At 52.2% G+C, this 19,748-nt stretch overlaps 1 protein-coding gene across 3 annotated transcripts in view; it reads right to left on the bottom strand.

Moving 5' to 3' along the window:
- MX2 (MX dynamin like GTPase 2) overlaps positions 1 to 19,748 on the bottom strand; it is a 46,647-nt gene that overhangs the window by 24,322 nt on the left and 2,577 nt on the right. Inside the window, exons 1-6 of one of the 3 annotated variants that reach the window (XM_054542564.2) lie at positions 14,840 to 14,858; positions 11,274 to 11,341; positions 7,153 to 7,472; positions 6,330 to 6,522; positions 3,663 to 3,797; positions 1,244 to 1,398 (exon numbers count right to left, since the gene is read on the bottom strand). In XM_054542564.2, the coding sequence (XP_054398539.1) occupies positions 1,244 to 1,398; positions 3,663 to 3,797; positions 6,330 to 6,522; positions 7,153 to 7,401 (732 nt within the window). In that variant the 5' untranslated portion in view covers positions 7,402 to 7,472; positions 11,274 to 11,341; positions 14,840 to 14,858. Of the gene's footprint in view, positions 1 to 1,243; positions 1,399 to 3,662; positions 3,798 to 6,329; positions 6,523 to 7,152; positions 7,473 to 11,273; positions 11,342 to 14,839; positions 14,859 to 19,748 lie in introns of those variants that run through there. The other 2 variants (XM_054542563.2, XM_002830701.4) reach the window with 2 other exon arrangements.

Genomic DNA, 19,748 nt, shown 5'->3' with positions numbered 1-19,748 from the left:
CTCCGCAAGTGATACAAGCTAATTTCCCTGCTCTTAGAGAGACAGAGAATGGCGATTTGGATGTTAAGGAAGATCATTAACCAAGATTTTGCCCCAAACAGCAGAGCTAGTGAAGACCCCACCCAGGAGGCTCTTGGGGCTGCCACCCCTTAATTTGGTTGTGGTTAGGTTCTCAACACTGCCAGTGTCTCTCACAAAATGGAAGAAGCCAGGAAAGTGGCCTCAGTTCTAGCAGAGGAGGGCCTCATCTCCCCAGCCTTCGCCTGCCCTGGCATTCACTCTGTCTCCTTCATTTCCACTTGAGCTGGCTTGCCAAAGCATGACGGGGCTGGTCCGGGGACTGGCCTAACCCAAACAGGGTGTGCACAAGTTTCCCTGGACCACATTTGATTCAGGCACCTGAGCGAGGACTATGTTTTCAGGCAACCTCAGGTTTATTTGTTTATTTATTTATTTTTGAGACAGAGTCTCTCTCTGTCACTCAGGCTGGAGTGCAGTGGCACAACCATGGCTCACCGAAGCCTTGACCTCCTGGGCTCGGGTGGTCCTAGCACCTCAGCCTCCCAACTAGCTGGAACCCCAGGCATGTACCACCGCACCCGGCTAATTTTGTTTATATTTTGCAGAGACAGGGTCTCGCTATGTTGCCCAGGCTGGTCTAGAACTTCTGGCCTCAAGTGATCCTCCTGCCTTGGCCTCCCAAAGTGTTGGGATTACAGGCATGCACCACCGTGCCTGGCCTCATGTTTAGACGGGTAGGTTGTTGGCAGAGAAGCCACAGCCCTGCTGTTGGCTGACGTGTGTCCTTATTGCCCGGTCGCCCTCCCTCACCCCTATGCCTAGCCTGCCCAGACCAGGGCCACAGTCCATGTTCTGACTTACGTAACATTCATTTTTTAAAATATTGCCAAAATGGACAGATTTCATGTAAAAATCCAAATTTCTGCCCGCTTTTGACTATCAGCACAACTGATCACACCGGGCTCACAGTCCTAAATGACTGGGCAGGGTGTACACTGTCCCAAATGCCTGCCAGTCCCCCAGAGTCCACCTCTCTTTTTTCTGTGACTTGTCAAGCCCAAGTCAGAACCTGGGCATGAGGCTCCCACCTAGGAGGGTCTTACCTGAGACTCCATCCTCATCCCTCAGTGTAAAGGCTCCAGGAGGTACACCAGGACCCTGGGGACCTCTGACCCTTCCCCCACTTCAGCTGAACCCAATCTCAAATTCCAGAAGGGCTCACCTGCAGTCCGATGTCCCGGGGCTGGTTGTCCACAGCCACCCTGGTGATGCCGGGAAGGTCAATGATGGTCAGGTCTGGAACCTCAGGGGAGGTGATCTCCAGGCTGATGAGCTCATGGCTGATGCCCCGGCCATTCCCGGCCATGATGTTCTGGGCTATGGAGGCCAGGAGGGGAGAAACCCAGAGCCCTCATTAATGATCCCTGTGAGGAAGCAGTTCCTGAAGGTAATGACTGCTTCTTTCCAGGGTATGAGAGCTTCAGTAGGTCCCTGGTGTTTAGAAAACATTTCAAAGAAGCCAGCAGAGGGATCTCAGAAGCCACCAAGATGGCTGTTTAATATGTAGGTGCACAGACCTACACTTTCCAAAAGACGAGAAGAAAAGATTCTGGTATGTTAGCTATGGGACTGTGGATGGGTTCTGTTCTCTTTCTTCCTGCTTTTTAGCATTTTCCAGTGAGTGCTGTGGTGGTTTTAAAATATGTCCACAAATCCTTCAACATTCCTCCCTCCAAAAGTGCCCAGTCTATTGGCTGGACATAGAGGCTTGTTTCTAATGAATACATGCAGTGGAGGTGATGGTGTATGACCAGTTCCTAAATGGATCATGGCTTCCTCCTTGATTACTTTTGGATGACTAGCCCTAGGGGAAGCTGGCTGCCATGTCACGGGGACACTAAGTAGCTATGGAGAAGTCCACAAGGTAAGGAAGTATGGCCTCCTGCCAACTGCTTTAGTGAAGATTGTCAGATGGTTTTCCAAAGTGGTTGCACCAACTTACATTCCCACCAGCAGTGGAGGGGGTTCCAAGATGCTATTCTAAAGATGTCTTGTCTTGGGTTTGCTCGCTACTCATTCTTTTTCTTTTTCTTTTTTTTTTTTTTTTGAGATGGAGTCTTGCTCTGTCACCCAGGCTGGAGTGCAGTGGCATGATCTTGGCTCACTGCAAGCTCTGCCTCCCGGGTTCAAGCCACTTTCCTGCCTCAGCCTCCTAAGTAGCTGGGACTACAGGTGCCCACCACCACGCCTGGCTAATTTTTTGTATTTTTAGTAGAGACGGGGTTTCACCATGTTAGCCAGGATGGTCTTGATCTCCTGACCTCGTGATCCGCCTGCCTCGGCCTCCCAAAGTGCTGGGATTACAGGCTTGAGCCACCGCGCCTGGCCCTCCCTATTCATTCTTACCCAAAACTTTGACCAAGCCTGCACATATGGTGTGCTGTTGGTCTGCTAGAGACAGCTCTCCTGGCCCTTCCCCACAGAGCTCACAGCTGGAGAGACTCCAGACAGATGTCAACGAACATTGCAAGATGTCCTGGGAGCACCACAGTAGCTGTGGTGGGCACAGCCGGGGTGCAGACCTTTTGCAGTTTGAAGTTAGGAAACTTGCTAATTGAGGGTATCCAGCAACTTCTGTTTTAGAGGGGCGAACACTGAAATTGGGGTGAAGACTTCTCTATTTGGGAAGGTATCCCTCCAGAAAGCCATTTGATCCAGGCAGACAGGGGTTCTGTGGGAAAGGGCTGAGCCCACAGGGTCGTCTAAAGGCCCCCCACTCAGACACTGAGTTTGCTATCCAGTAATGCAAAAGGCCTTCCTTGGACTTAGTTCCTCCCTGCAGGGAGTCTTAGTACATTCAGGATTGTTTTTCCATCTATCCTGGCTGAGTCCAGGATGGGCTGTGCAGGCAGGATAGGGGAGAAGCCTTTAGGGAGGTTGAGAGGCTCCAGTGTCTGGGGCAGGCAGGGCTGTGCACTCCAAGGGAGGTAACCACCAGGGCCCCTCGGGGGAGAAGGGTGTGGACTCCAGGAGCAACTGAGCCTTTTCTGATCAGCCATGGCCAAGGACAAGCATTGGGAAACTTGTTCCACAGCTGGATAAGCGGGGGTCTGCGTTTGGAGGGGGTGCTGGGAGGAAAGGTGGCCACAAGGTGGCTGGCCAGGGTTAGAGCTGAACTTCAGGAAGACAAGCCATGGTTGTGACAGCTGGGGTGGGACCAGGGGTCCTGCAGCAGCATTTCCAAAGGGGGCGCAAGTGACCTGAGATCCAAAGATCAAGTAGGGATTGGACAGGTGAAGAGGAGAAGCCTGGAAGGAAGAGAGGGTGAGAACCCTGTCGAGTGGAGAAAGCCTGGGCTGGGGAGGAGGGGGAGAGGACAGGCAAGGCCAGCCACGTGGGCTGCAGGCTGCTAAGGGAAGCCACCAGAGGGTCCTCAGCATGGGATGGCTCGATGAGAAGGGACCTGGACAAGGACCTGGAGGGATGGTGGAGGTGACAGCAATGGGGGCAGCCCCATGCGGGAGCACATGGGGCTAGGAGCTGAGTGGTCACTGTGGGGGTGATTTGAGGAAGAGGAGAAGGAACCGAGGAAGTGAGAGGAGCGGCTGCCAGATCTGAACCTCGGAGTGACGTGGGCCCACCTTTGTGTATCTCCTTCTCCACCTGGCCAGGGTCCTGCAGCTCTAGCTCGGTGTTCCGGTAGCTGATCCTTCCGGCCCATGCCTCACAGGGCTGCTTTTTCAGTTTCAGCACCAGCGGACACCTGGTTACGATTCCTGAGCGAGAGATTCCCCAAACATCCTCAGTTTCCTTTTAAAGAAGTGGCGCTGGGCCCTTCACTCCCAGGACCTGCCCTGCTGTCCCCAAAGGCCTCGTCTGAGCTTTCTGGCTCTCCCTGGGGCCTGGTAGTAGGTGAGGGGGTCTGGATTGAGCAGATGCAAAGGGACACAGGGCCCTGGGAGGTGCTGCTGTCCTTGGGAAGTGTTTGCTACCGGAGTAAGCACCCTGAGCTCCGATGGACATGAGCAAGTGGCTGTAGCCACAGTCCTCACCACAGCCACAGCCCCCACCACACTGCCCTGGAAGTGATGGAGGCAGATGCTGGGGCTCCAGTACGTGTCCAGGCTCCCCGTCTTCCTGCGGCTGGAGTCAGCATGTCGGGTGTCTGCCCCAGGCCCTGTAATTGTCCCGGTGGGCAGCCCTGGTTAGGGTGCAGGGGTGGAGTACAGCGGGAATGTGGAGCAGTGAGACCCATCCAGGGGCCATGGAACCCCCCTCTAGGAGTGGGAAGAAGGTGGCGAAAGCCTGGAGAAGCCGGACATCCCGAAGGACGGGCAACGGGAATCCTGATAGTGCCCTTTGAGGCAGGATCCTCCGATGCCATTGAACCCAGGAAAGGTGGGAGCGGTGCTGAGTTCCTTGGGGTGGGGGCCCTCAGGCTCCTGCCGTGAAGCCCTGAGAACCTGTGACCTTTGTCCCGTGCCCTATAGGGAGGTATTGTCCTGTCTTCCAACTATGGGACTCGCCCAGGGTCCCGTGCCTGCCCTCTGGCATTCAGACTCTCCACCTCGTAGTGTCACTGCCCCAAATGCTGAACCCAGAGCATGGAGAAGTACTGGCCATCCCCACACCCTTACTCTCTCCTGCTTTGTGCCCAGGCTGATGGCCACCTTACGGGACACGCTGGATAAAGGACCAGGCTGCAGGTGGCAGCAGGGAGGCCGGGGAGGGGCACTCTCCCAGGCTCACTGTGGCTTTGCGGTTGCTGCAGGGGGCTGTGTAGGGTCCAGACAGCCCTCCAGCAGCCCCACCTTGCTCTGGGCAACCTTGGAGAAACCATCAGATGCCTCCTGGCCACCGCAGGGTTCTGGTTGGGTTGAGAAGTAAGCAGCAGTGGCAGGAGAGGGGAGCCAGGGAGAAGGAGCCGGGCGCTCTCTGCTGCCGCTGCACCTGCCAGGGCCCCTGCACACTGCTCCTTCTCGGGTTCTGGAAGCTGCTCCCCTTCCTGTCCCACCCCCTTCTTGCTGGCTTCCCTATGCCCTGCTTACCTAAAAACTCCTTTCTAAACACTCTCCAGTACCCACTCTGAGGGTACCGCCTTTATCATTTTCCTTTATAATTATTTTATTAAATTATAAATGTACAACAGCTTCTTCACTCTACACAGACTTTTAGAAGTTTTTGTCCAAGGAAAAGGTGTCTCATATCATGATCCTAAATGAGAGGTTTTCAAAACATTGAGAAAATTCTTTAAGAAGGCTTTGCCTGTCACCTAAAACTTATCGATTTATCAAAGAAATGCTTCTACATTCTTACAAAGACCACTAGGAAGAGGTGGCAAGGTCCCTGCACCTGACTAACACACGGGCAGTGAAAGCTATTTAAACATGTATGGGGAATCCGACCCCCTGCCACCAGGCCTGAGAAGCTGCCCTCCTAGGGCCCTCCCAGCGGCCTGTCTCTCCCGGCAGCCTATCTCTCCCAGCAGCCTGTCTCTGCCAATGGTCTGTCTCTCCCAGTGACCTGTCTCTCCCAGCAACGTGTCTCTCCCAGAAATGTGTCTCTCCCAGCGGCCTATCTCTCCCAGCAGCCTGTCTCTCCCAGCGGCCTGTCTCCCAATGGCCTGTCCCTCCCAGCGGCCTGTCTCTCCCAGTGGTCTGTCTCCCAGTGGCCTCTCTCCCAGTGGTCTGTCTCTCCCAGCAGCCTGTCTCTCCCAATGGTCTGTCTCTCCCGGTGACCTGTCTCTCCCAGCAACGTGTCTCTCCCAGCGGCCTGTCTCCCAGAGGCCTGTCTCCCAGCAGCCTGTCTTCCAGTGGTCTGTCTCCCAGCGGTCTGTCTCCCAGAGGCCTGTCTCCCAGAGGCCTGTCTCCCAGCGGCCTGTCTTCCAGTGGCCTGTCTCTCCCAGAGGTGTGTCTCTCCCAGCAGCCTGTCTCTCCCAGTGGCCTGTCTCTCCCAGAGGCGTGTCTCTCCCAGCGGCCTGTCTCTCCCAGTGGCCTGTCTCTCCCAGAGGCGTGTCTCTCCCAGTGGCCTGTCTCTCCCAGTGACCTATCCATCACAGCTTCCCATCTCTGCCAGTGGCCTGTCTCTCCCAGTTTTCCATCTCTCTCAGTGGCCTGTCTCTCTCCCAGTGGCCTGTCCCTCTCCCAGTGGCCTGTCTCTCTCAGTAGCCTCTCTCCCAGCATCCTGTCTTTCTCAGTGGTCTCTCTCACCCAGCAGCCTGTCTCTAAAACCACTTGGTGCCTGGGGAAGCTTTGTGGCTTACAGGTGGCACTCCTTGCTGCGGAGAGAAGGTGGTCCGTTGAACTTACCGCTGCCTCTGGGAAGGGCGACTCCTGACAGTGCCTCCAGCACAGAGCTCTTGCCCGAGCTCTGGTCCCCGATGACGGCGATGGCCGGCAGGGCCAGGTCCTGCTCCACACCCAGAGCCCGCAGGGAGTCGATGAGGTCGATGCAGGGGCGCACCTTCTGCTCATACTGGCTGTACAGGTTGTTCTCGGGCCCCTGGAGAAGGCAGAACAGATGCCACTGCCTAGACCCCTGATAGGGTCCCTGGTGTCATGGAGATGTGTGGCAGAGTTTGTGCGGCCATGATGTTAGGTTGGGTTGCAGACAGGAGGTGAGAAGGTGGATGGAGGGGTGCCGCTGCTTTCAGCGGCCCTTCTCTTCTGTTCCTATTGAGGCCTCACGGGGGCAGATGCTGGGAGGGTTTGGCTGCAGTTGTGCAGGGTGTGCCTCCCGGGGAGGGGCTGGGAGCACTGAGCCAGGAAGTTCCAAGAGGCAGAGACTCCAGCCAGAGGGAGGAGAGGTTCTGGGTCAGGGGGCTGCAGAGCTGGGGAGGGTGGCAAGTGGGTGGGCTGGCAACGTGATGGCTGCACGGAGGCTGAAAGAAAAGCTCCAGGAAGGGGACCCCCGCACACAGAAGCTCCCAGACCCACGTCGCAGCAGCCCATTGCTGCAGGAGAGTCTGTGTACGTTCCTGGTACTAGTTGGGTGTGACCAGGAGAGCTGGAGACATCAGCTGTGCCGGAGGAGCAGACTGGCTGGTTCTATTATTGTGGTGGGCTTACACGACAGCCCTCCGCACCGGCAGCCAGAATGCACCCTTTCTGAACGTCCCTCCACTGGGCTTACCTTTGCCCTTGGTTGGCTCCTGTTTCCTAGTGGTGGCTGATTGTTCAACGTGAGAAAGTTGAAGTCCTTAGCGAGGAAAGCAGCGTCCTTCTCCACCCCCTGCCAGTTTGGAGGAAACACCATTTGTGGCGGCACTGTGCCGAATGGCGGTGGCTGTTGCTGGAAGGAATTCATTTCTTTTTTCAGGTATTTTCGAGAAGAAAATTGATTTCTCCTCCGGTAGGGCCAAGGCTTGTGGGCCTTAGACATGTGCTGTCTCCCTGTCAGAGCTGGGGGATGCTTTCTCTGCTACTTGGCACCTCCAATCTTCCTGAAAAGCTCTGCAAAGACACAAAAGGGAGAGCAGCCCACAGGTCACCACAGGTCACCGAGGTGGCACTTTTGCCAACCCCTCTTCACCCCACCCTACAACCTACCTCCTACACACAGATGCAGAGACCAGGGGTCCAGTGCAGGGCCCCTGTCTGCAGGAGGGGCTCTTGGCAGCCACAGAGCACAAGTGGATTTCTACCGGCCCGGGCTTGGGGAACAGGGGGCAGTGGACTCCACATTCCCAGTAGAGTCTCAATGTTCCTTTGCTACTTGTAGTTGTTGTTGTTGTTGAGACAGGGTCTCACTCTGTCACCCAGTGGGGGAGTGTAGTGGTGCAATCAGGACTCACTGAAGCCTCAACCTCCCTGGACTCAAGCAGTCCCCCTGCCTCAGCTTACTGAGTAGTTGGGACTAGAGGCATGCACCACCATACCCAGCTAGTTTTTGTGTGTGTGTGTATTTTTTATAGAGATGGGTTTTTGCCATGTTGCTCAGGCTGGTCTCAAACTCCTGAGCTCAAGCAATCCGTCTGCCTCAGCATCCCAAAGTGCTGGGAATACAGCCGTGAGCCACCACACCCAGTCTCCTTTTTCACTTCTGATGGTCTGTGTCATCTATGGCATCAGGCCTCTGTGGCTCAGGACCAGGCAGGAGAACCATTAGGTGTGCAGAGATGACAGGCAGCACCTCCTGGGTCTGCTAGAAGCCAGACCTGGCCTCACACCCGGGCTTGGCCAGGCACCAGGGGAGTGTGGGAGAAGCAGGTGTTGGGCCCCAGTTCTCAGGCTGTGGCCTGCACTCAGATGAGGGCAGCACCGTGCTGAGACATACATTTAAGCTTCACAACAAGCCTATGCATTTGGCCCTTATCTGGATTTTCAGGGTCAAGAAACTGACATACGGGAGGGCCAATGACGCCAAAGCCAGGACTCAGAGCTGGGCCTGTGCTCCGGGCAGGAGCCCCCCACACTCTGGCTCGCACTGTATCCCCCTTTCCTCTAGTAGTAAGGTGGGTCTAGGAGGCTGAATGGTGTCCCCCACAGTCCCCCCAAAATTTATGTTCACCTGGAACCTGGGAACATGACTTTTTTTTGGAAAAAGACTCTTTGCAGATATAATTAAGGTGAAGATTTTGAGATGAGATCATCCTGGATTTAGAATGGGCCCTAAATCTCATCACAGGTGTTCTTATCAGAGACAGGTGGAGGGACATTTGGGACATGGAGACACACAGGGAGAAGCGCCTGTGAAGACAGAGGCAGAGATTGCAGCGCTGCAGCCCAGGTCAGGGAATGCCAAGGCCTCTGCCACAACCACCAGGAGCTGGGAGGAGAGCACAGACTCCCCCTGGGGCCTCCAGAAGGAACCAGCTCTGCTGACACCTTGATCTGGGACTTCCAGCCTCCAGGGCTGTGGGACAACCAATGTGTGTTGTCTAAGCCACCCAGTCTGTGGTCTTTTGCCATGGCAGCCTGAGCAGATTCATACAAGGGTACGACACTGAATGTGCCAGGCACTTTCCACCACGTGGTTATTATGGTGATCAAGTCAGACCAAGCCCTCACTCCTGGCACACCATCCTAGCAGGGAAATGCCAAAACAAATACACCAACCAACAAGGAACTCCAGGTGATGAGGGAGTGTCTGGAGAAAGACAGGTGGTGGGTTTGAGATTCTGGGGTGAGGGTAACTTGGGTGCCCACTGGAGGGTGTGCCTGGGAATGGGCAGAGGAGCAAGGCTTGGAGGAAGTGGGGACCAGCCTCTCTCGCAGAGGAAATGCATGTGCAAAGGTCCTGAGGTCGGAATGAGCTCAGGGAATAGGAAGATGGTCAGTGTGACTAGTGAAAAAGAAGGAAGAAACAGGCTTGCAAGATGTGGGCAGAGGTCTTGCATTGTACATGGGTGTGAAGGAGGCCTTTGGAGGGTTCTGAGCTGGAGAGTGGCGTGATGGGCATCCTTGAGGATAAGGAGACTAGGTACAATAAAGGACACAGCCATGGACCAGGAAGGGCATGAAGAAGAGGTAATGTTTACACACAGCCAGAGTCCTGGGGCTTTGGGACAGTTGGGCCAGGCCACAGGACTCAGGCTCTGTACAATTGGATCTCATGCGTCCAGAGTTTCTCCCTCAAGCAACCTGCCACATCTGCTACCTGCGACACCTGCCGGCTTTCAGCATGGCAGCCTGGAGGAGTGGGAAGCTAGCCCCTGGGGCAACCTCCCACCCTGAGGTGGGACAACTGGGGACAACTTCCTCCTTCTCCCATCTGTCAGATGGACATGCTTCCATGTGGCTCGTTAGAAGGTCCACATAGGATGGAGCCCAGTCATCCTCATGGGGTCTGCTGTCGGGGCCTTCCCCGTCCCTGCTCACCAGCCCAGATCCTACTCCTTCTGCCTGGGATCCCAAAGCCATGCACAAGCCTCTATGGAGGCTCCACTCGGTGAGGGGCAGGGCGGGACTAGACCAAGGCAGAGTGTCCTCCACAGGCAGGTGGCAGCACCATCTCCCTAAGATGAGGCCCACAATCCGGGTTTAGGATAAAGAATTAGAAAGTTGGGTTGGGGCTGTCCAGCACAAGGGCTGTGCATGGGACCCGGGGACCTGGAGCATGTGCTGAAATCTCTGGGTGTCAGTTTCCACATCTAGAAAATGGGGCTGACCGTTCCTCCTGAGGATGTGGGAGGGTTCTGTACAATTACTTATATAAAGGCTCAGCAGCATGCCAGGCACTTGTGGCTCAAAGATTGGGTGCTGGTATCAACACTGTCTTGTGTGGCTGTCATGTGTGGCACTGGTCTCTGCAGAGGGGACACTAGGCTTCTCACCATCCCCTTTCTTGGGAGGGCAGGGCTGCTGAGCCTGCTCAGGCTGAAAGCAGGGACTGCGCATGTGGGAGGCGGTGCTCAGTGAGTGTGTGGAGCCTGTCCCAGGGCTGGCTCCCACCTGCTGTTGAGGAGGAGGCTGCAGTGCAGCCATCGAGGCCCGTCTGCCTGTCTCTGTCTGGCTTTTTTTTTTTTTTTTTTTTTGAAGTTTGAGAGTCTGGGAAAGCAAGGCCTGCTTGAGGTTTGGTGCCTAGCTCTCTTTCTGTCTTTGAAGTCCTCCCTTCTCCTGGGGGGCTCTAAAAGACAAGCCCAGGGGCAGCACCCTTTTGGAAACAATGGCAAAGGGGGTGGTGAGAGCCGACTGGATTCTGGATGCGTTGAAGTCATGGTCAACAAGTCAGCTAATGGCTGGCTGTAGGGCAGAGGTGAGTTGAGAGCAGGAAGATCTGTGGCCGGAGCAGCTGGAGGAGGAGCCACACAATTCCAAAGGGCCTCGGGCTGGAGACTGCCTGGAGCTTGGAGGGCCTTGGCAGGTGTGGGCTTCCAGGACACCCTCATCCTAATGACCACTCCCACCACTGCTCTCCAGTCCCAACAAGGCACAGAGAGGGTGTGGCTCCCCCAAAGTCACACAGCCGGGGCTCCTGGGCCTGGCAGATACCCCTCTTGCCACACCCAATTTATCTGCCTCAGCTCCATGGCTCCCCTGGTTGGGTTCCTTGTTCTCTCTGAGCCGCAGTTCCTGAGTCAATGTGAGTCTTCATCCACGCTGTAAACATTCATTGAGTGCCTGCTGTGTGCTGGGCTCTGGACACCCAGCTGGGAGACATTGCCACATTTTTTGGCGCTAAGGATCTGATGGGGGAGGCGACAGTCAAAAGCTGCATTCCCACCATCTGCATGATATCTTTCCTGATGGATTCTGCCTGTTTCCTGTCTCCCCAGCTGCAATAAGGCCCCCAGGGGGGGCAGGGATTTTTACCTGTTTTTTTTTTCACAGCTGTACCTGCAGCTCAAAGTACCTGGCATACAGTAGGAGCTTAATAAAGGCTGTGGAGGAAAAAACAATAAAAATGGTGAAAGCATTTCCTGCATAGGAAACTGTCATGCACCCATCAAAATGGTCTATCTCTTAATGTGAGATATTTCCCAGTGGCTAAGCTGTAGTCCTGACTCCAAGTCACATTATTTTAAGAGATAAAAAAGTAAACATTTATACCAAGAATAGATAAGATGGGCATTTGGGGCTGCTTATGATTTAGGGATGCTATGGAAGCACAGAGGATTTATGACATCTGTGATTGTCCACATCAAAAATGAGTAAGGGATCAATAACTTATTAGAAGCTACCCAATATCCAAAGGAGGTATGAGATACTAAAGTAGAAGCTTTTAGTTGAGAAGCCATGCCAGAAGTCAAGGGCAATGTCCTTATTGACTTCATGTTAAAAAAAATAGCTTTAAATACTATATTATAGTTCTAAAATAGTAATTGACATCTATCCACCAAACTTTCAGAAAGAAAATTGGATCCATTTATAATTGACTCATAATAATCGATGCAAACTTCTGACAAGTAATATTGGCAATCTCAAAAATAGTTTCTTAATAAAGGTGGAATCTGATCATCTCAGGACACCTGCCCGTGAGTGCCGTGAGCCTTCCTAGCTAAATTACTCCATAATTGTTTGCATCATGGAAAAGGTAAATTAAGTTTTACACGCAATGCATATTGGTCAGGAAATTTTCTGGAATTGGCCCAGGAAGTGGTAGAGTCATATCTCATCTGCAACCAATATAACCCAGGCAAGACTATGAAGGTGAGACAGGATTCAGAGCCATGGGTTCATGACTGCAAGTCTATCTCTTGCTAGACTTTCTATTCTCAGCATGGACAATACCTATCTTCCTATCAAAAGATTGTGGACTTACTGTCCTGGAGGGTCCTTCTTCTAACACAGACACTTCACTGTCTGAATCACCCTCAGTGTTCACAAAATACAAAATCAATCACACACTGAAGCTGAAATTCCCTAACTATAAAAAAACCCTCCATCTCTCTGGGCTTTGAGTTTTGCCACCAGCTTTACTGGCCATGCGGTCTTGGCCTCTATCTGTAAGCAGAAGATTACTCCTTAACTCCTAGGTCGAGGATATAATAGGCTATTGGCGTGACCGTCTCTGAGTGCTCACTTAGTCCAGCAGCCCATGAGATCATAACCGGATGCTGTACATGACCAGGAGTAACTCCAGCAAGTCCTGGCTCTGCTCCATTTCATGTACACAGTTAAGCATTGTCAAGGATTAGCCTCACACACGAAGTCTTGTGCCCAAAGGAAATGCCAGCCAGAGGAAATGCCGGCCAAGCTTTTCTGACCTCCAGTTTGGTGTGGGTCCGCTGGAAGAGACCTCAAGGTAAAAACTTTTCAGACCTCTTTGGAAGAAGCCATTTCAGGTCCTCCTAACAAATGCCAGGGCAGTCAAGATCCAAGGTGTTGACCCAAGTACTCACGAGTCAGTAGAAACAGGCAACAAACCCAGACCAATGGATCAGCTCAAATGACCTCAAACCGAGACTAACCACAAAAGCCTCCAGATGCAAAAACTAAGAGCTATGGACCAAGCAGTCGGCTTTGGGAGTGGACAGCTTCACTCGAGATGACGAGACCAGATAATGATTGAACTTCTTGTGAATCCCACCACAGTGGATTTCTTTGTGTGTATTTTTAAACATTATACTCATGGCTATTCTCTCTTTTTCAGGATCAGATTTCAATCCTGCAACCACGTTTTATAATTTACTTGTTTTTGTCCTCTTCCTCCCTCCTTCAAACCAAAACACATTTTTTCCTAAACCACCCTACGAATGACTCAGCAGTCCATTTGGAAATCTTGCCTCTTGCTGGATCTGCCACCCATTTCCAGCTCCAGGAACCACACAAATTGTGAGCATTCCCCTACTGAATTCCACGCCATACGTTTTCCAACACATAATTCCAACACATAATTACCTTAAGATCCATAGAATAAGTATTCTTATGCCCAGACACACATAGGCTGCCATAATCACTCCTACCATAAAACACAACCAGCATGGCCAGGGTCTGGGGGAAATGATCCTGCCTCCTATATGAGCACCCTGATGCTTTTCACATCCCTTTAGATCTGCTCTCAATTTCACTAAAGGCAGTGTTACCACATACTTACATTTCTCATGAACAGATTTTTGCTTCCAACTCTTCTCCACTCACGAAATACAATTATACAAACAATAGAACCATTTGCAAGAGAAATATGCATGAAGAAAAATGTCCACGTGCAGGAAGGCAAGATTGTTAAGTTGCCACAAAAGTGGTCATCGACGTTTGCTGAAACACAGCTCATGGGAAACTTTTCTCTCCGAACAGCTCCACACTGCCCCACTCCAATGGTGCCATGGGAGGGCCCCTTTCCTTACATGGTGCCAATGCACCCCCATGCTGGCCTGAGGACCGTCATCGTATTTTGGGGGCTCCTAGCGATACAATCGCAGGATTCAGCTCCTCTCCTGTCCCATTTTCTCTGCTCTTCACAGCTTTCACAGAAGTAGCTTTGCTGGAAGTGTTAGAGCCGCAGGTTCCAACAATTAACTTGAAGGTCTTTAACCTTGGTAGTGGTTCCTGACTTACAGCTATCACAGGCTTATCCCTTGCTCTGGCTGGAATGACACAGCCCAGGAAAAGAACCTTCATCCACCCGCCGTGGTGGGATGGCCGACCATCCAGCTTTGGGCCACGCAAGTCGTGGGCCAGAGCTCTGGGGAACACTTCCTGCTGCTTTGCTACCCTCGTGGAGTCTAGCAAAACAATCTCCAAATGCAAACACTGGCTTTCCAAATTAGAGAGCAGAGCTTGGAATCTTTTCTGGCTAAAGGCAGGCTGAGGGGGACGTGGGCTCCCTGGAAGTTCCCCGACTTTGCTGATGGGACTGTCCCCTGCTAGCTGCATAGCCACGGCGGGGGCGGGAGTGGGGGTGGGGGGTTGGGGGGCGGCGGGCAGGGAGGTACCTGCTATTGTGGAGGGAGGAGAGTGACTGATCACAAGGCTCCCTGCTGGATGCGGCATCATCCCCCATGCAAGGTGGCCCTGGCTTCTACCGAAGGTGGCTGCTGAGAGCGCCCTGCAGGAAGGCCCCTGGGGCACCAGAGTCCCAGAGCAGCACCTCACTTCTCGGGAATACCCCTTCCAGAAGCCCTGAGGCCAGCCCAGCACTCCCACCTGCTGGCCCAGCAGCTCTCAGCGGCTTTCCTCCCTTGGGGTAGAGACTGCTTACACTGCCGGGCTCAAAAACCTGCCCCATGCCCTGGCCAGCCTCATCCCCAGATGTCACCCTGTGCTGACCTGGACTGCCCTCTCTGCAGTGGAATCTTCACTCGGACCCTCTGTCTCAGCCTTTCCTAATGAGCTCCTGCCCAGTCTTGCATCTTCTCCGCGCAGCCTCAGAGGGGCGGATCTTCCAGCAGAGCCAGCGGCTCCTGGGCCCAGCAGCCCCACCGGGGGCCCATACTCACTGGGAGGAAAGACCATGGTTGTGGGAATGGCCCCGCCGCCGCTCAGCCTTCAGCCCCTGTTCTCCAGCCTGGCTCCCAGAGGTCCAGGTCCACAGGCCTCCTGCACCCCCCTCCTCCCATGGGGGCTGAAAGCACTTCCTGTTTTCAGAACTATCCCTGGGTTCATAAAACGTTTTCTGATGTGAAATCCTTGAAACCAGAAGGGCTAGGCAGCAATTTTATGGGATCACTGAGAGATGAGTCCATCTAAAGTCGGCACAAACAGCTCCTAGCCCTATGGAGACTTTCTCAGGGGGTACAGGAGGGCTTGGCCAGGACCCAGCAGCTCATTGGGCCTGGTGGCACCCACCCTAGCAAGTGAGATCTCGGGTGGCCTCAATCTACCCGTCTGTCTGGGAGGGAGCCTTGGACTCTGAACCACCAGCCACAATATCCTTCAAAGGCTGAGAGCTGGAGCCAGCTGCCCTTGGTGACAAAGTCAGGGGTCCAGGAACAAAACCAAGTGCTGATAGGAGGTGATAACTCAGCCTCAACTTCTTCCTCTCCATGGGAAGAAAGAACAAGGGAAAGGAGGGTTCCTTTTGTGAAGCCCAATATTCTTCATTTCATGTTCTTTTTAAAACATATTTTAAACTGTCGCCACCCTCACCCTCATTTTCATGAAGGGCAGGTCTTGCTAAGCATATCATGAGCTGATTATTAAGTTTGAGAGGACAGGAGCTGGACACAGATTGCTCTGCAAAATAAAGGGGTGAAAAGTTGCAGGGGTGAACATGTGTGAAGGTCGGAGGCAGGAGTGAGCCATGGGGTGACAGGTAGGGGATGAGAAGTCCCTCAGTCCCCCTCCCCATTGCAGTTTAGGGAGGATTTTCTGACACGGGCCTGTTGAGTAAGGAATGTAGGTTTCGGGTTGTCTGGTGTGTGCCTGGTGAACCATCTGTCTCCCCTACACAATCTTCAGAAATGGCTACAGTGTGTCTGCGTGAGTGGACTGTCTCAGGAGCCTGTTGGCTGGCTGGGTGCCCCTGCAGGCTCACGGAGATGACACCGAAGAGCCGGGTGACACATGGACAGGTAAGACTTGGGCTATGCACACAGGCAGGAGGGAATGAAAGTGGGGGGCTTAAGAGGCTTAGGGGTTCAGGCCTCTGCTTTCAGGAGCCACTGCACTGTGGGTTCCTCTCCAGGGCTCGGTCCTCATGTGGGAGCTTCCGGAGCCCAGTATAAATGCAGAGCATGGGAGCCGTGGACCTTGACTTGAAGAGAAAGTGCAGGTCTTGAGAGAGAGGAACTGAAAAACCAAGAAGACAGCTGGTGAGAGAAGAGGAGAAAGGAGAAGACGAGGCGGCTGTCAGGGTGCAGCAGACAGCCAAGTTAACAGTTAAGACAAAGATGAGGAACAAGGTGAGGTCAGAATCCAGGAGGGAGCTACTGAGGGCCAGGTTGGGGGTGACGGATCCAAGGAAGGACAGCAAGGCCTTGATAAGATGCAGTGGACCCAGAGGAGATGTGAGGCCAGCTGGCTCTGTACTGCTGAGCTGCAGGATTTGGAGTTGCTGTCAACTTCGAGGCAGCTGTTAAACCAGGGGGCTGCCAAATATTTTCAAGGGGAGACCAGGCCAGGAGTCTGAAGACTAAGAAGCACGCATTCTGGATAAATTGAAAATCGGTAAGAAAATAGGAGGGGATCCTTTTTTCTTAGAGGATCAAACTTGGAAACTGCCTCCTTCTGACTGAGAAAAAAAAAAGGGATTTGGTTTATTGCAGCTCCCACACTAGCAGGCTGCTTTGCATCTTCCAGTTTTAGCCATTGCTGGGTTCTGCATAAGACACTTTCCTATAACATTACCATCTTGTTCAGGTTTCCTCGTAGAATCATTCACTGAAAAACAGCCACTTAACATGGTTCTGCCTGCCTCCCAGGAGTGTCAAAAGAAAATACGATCCCATGGAAAAGGTCTCTGCTTTAAAAAAAACAAATTCACTCAAGAACATGTCCATAGATTTATTTAATCTCCTTAATATAAAGAAATTATGTTAAGATTATGTTAAGATTAGTCTCCTTAATATGCAATCACAACAAATTACCTTGCAGAAGTCCAAGCTAGTCAAATTTGCTCTCCTGGTGAATCCAGGAGCTCCCTCTTCTTCAAGAGTGAGAGAGACAATTGTCTTATCCTCCCTCAGCCTCAGCCGTGGGAGGCTGAGAGCCAAATGCTATGGTCAATCAGAGCGGCCCTTAGTTCTCACGTGATGTCATGTTCCTTGGTTCCTGTCCCCCTGATTCTTGTTGGGTTTCGTTCTTGTGTTACAGTTTTATGGTGGTGCTTTTTAAAACACCTTAGAGCAGGGTACGCAAGAGATAGTCTTTGTGGGTTGAGCAAGGAGTCCAGGGGGTGGGGGTTGCCCTGTCAGCAGTGAGTCACAGCTGGAGAGGCTCTGGAAGGGCAATGTTAGGACATATATGTATCAGCATCAGGGTTTCTTGTGTAGCAGGACAGGGTGCCGGGATCAGACCAGGTTAGGAACCTTGAACTGGTTCCTGATAAGATAGAGAAAAACAAGCGACTCCACGCACAACACAGGGTGCCAGGGATGAACAATATGGGGTGAAGGAAGATGGCTGGTCTTGTGCAGGGATCACTGAGGCTCTCCCAGGGAAGGGACTTCTCTTCCCTTTCAATGGCAGGACCCAAAGCATCTGAGAAGCACCTCTGCCTGCCCCAGTAGCTGGGATTACAAGCATGCACCACCATGCCCAGCTAATTTTGTATTTTTAGTAGAGATGAGGTTTCTCCATGTTGGTCAGGCTGGTCTCGAACTCCTGACCTCAGGTGACCCACCCGCCTCGGCCTCCCAAAGTGTTGGGATTACAGGCGTGAGCCACTGTGCCCGGCGAAACCTCTTTTGTTTGTAAGTTACTCAGTCTCAGGTTTAGCTCTATCATGACACGAATGGACTAGCACACCTAGTTATAGATCAGCCCCGTGAGTGATATACAGGTGCAAAAAGGGAATTCATCAAATCTGTAAGACTATGTTTCCCAAACTGTGCATCTGGGGTATTTCAGCAAACTCACAGGGTACTATGGGATCTTTAAGATTTCCCAGCGATACACGAAGGCAGCTGTTGGACACCACCCAGTCTACTATTACTGAGTTGTTTGGACCTACCTAATTAGTAAACAGAACTGCCAGGAATTTATTTTGGGTGGCGGGCACCATAAATGAACTACAGAACCACTCAGGGAAACCCAAATGGAGAAAGGCTAGAATCTCTGCTCTAAGAGCAAAGGCCGGAGGACTGGCAGATGCTGAAGCAGTGTGAGGGTGCACACGTGTGAGAGGTGAGCGGGGGCGACTGAGACAAATCCAGGCTGACTGAGGAGGCAGGAGTGGGCTTCTGCGTGTCTGTGTCCAAATGTCCCCTTTTGGGGAACACTTTTGCACTGCTGGTGGGAGTGTAAATTAGTTCAGCCATGTGGAAAGCAGTGTGGTGACTCCTCAAAGAACTTAAACAGAATTACCATTCGACCCAGCAATCCCATTACTGGATATGTACCCAAAGGAATAGAAATCATTCTACCATAAAGACACATGCAGACGAATGTTCATGGCAGCACCATTACAATAGCAAAGACATGGAATCAACCTAAATGGCCATCAATGGTAGACTGGATAAAAAAAGTGGTACATATACACTATGGAATACTATGCAACCATCAAAAAGAATGAGATCATGTCCTTTGCAGGAACATAGATGGAACTGGAGGCCATAATCCTAAGCAAACTAATCTAGTAACAGAAAACCAAATACTACATGTTCTCAATTATTAGTGGGAGCTAAACATTAAATACACATGGTCACAAAGAAGAGAACAAGAGACACCTGGGCGTACTCAAGGGTAGAGGGTGGGAGGAAGGAGAGGAGCAAAAAACTATCTATTAGGTACTATGCTTATTACCTGAGTGATGAAATAATGTGTACACTAAACTCCCACGACACAATTTACCCATGTAACAAACCTGCACATGGACCCCTGAACCTAAAATAGAAGTTAAACCACCAAACAAATTTTCCTTTTTTACAAGGACACCAGTCATATTGGATTAGGGCCCACCCTACTGTAAAACAACTTCGTCTTTAATTACATCTGCAAAGACCCTATTTCCAAATAAGGTCACATTCAGAGGTTCTGAGTTAGGATTTGAACATATACATTTGAGGGGTGTAATGGTTAATACTGAGTGTCAACTTGATTGGGTTGAAGGATGCAAAGTACTGATCCTGGGTGTGTCTGTGAGGGTGTTGCCAAAGGAGATTAACATTTGAGTCAGCGGCTTGGAAAGGCAGATCCACATTCAGCCTAGGTGGGCACCATCTAATCAGCTGTCAGCACAGCTAGAATATAAAGCAGGCAGAAAAATGTGAAAAGAGAGGCTGGCTTAGCCTCCCAGCCTACATCTTTCTCCCATGCTGGATGCTTCCTGCCCTAGAACATTGGACTCCAAGTTCTTCAGTTTTTGGGACTCACACTGGCTCCCCTTGCTCCTCAGGCTGCAGATTGCTTATTGTGGACCTTGTGATCCTGTAAATTCATACTTAATAAACTTCCATATACATGTATATATTTATTTATTTATATTCCATTAGTTCTGTCGCTCTAGAGAACCCTGACTAATACAGGAGGCCTAGTTCAACCCATAACAGGTACGTAGTGACTGAAAGTAGTACAGCAAGAAAATCAGCCCAAGGCCCCGCCTCCTGCAGCGCTGCCCCACCCCTGTCCCTGTCCCTGTCCAAGCTTGAGGAGCTGATGCCTGTCCCCAATGCCCAGGATGTGCTTCGTCCATCTTCCACCAGGGTCCTCAGGAGCCTGGGAGGGTGGTGAAAAGGGCAGCCTGGTCAC

The sequence above is a fragment of the Pongo abelii genome, chromosome 22 (assembly GCF_028885655.2).
Source record: "Pongo abelii isolate AG06213 chromosome 22, NHGRI_mPonAbe1-v2.0_pri, whole genome shotgun sequence".
NCBI classification, from domain to species: domain Eukaryota; kingdom Metazoa; phylum Chordata; class Mammalia; order Primates; family Hominidae; genus Pongo; species Pongo abelii.
The sequence above is the reverse complement of the archived record's forward strand: the minus strand, read 5'-3'. Positions and strand labels throughout refer to the sequence as shown.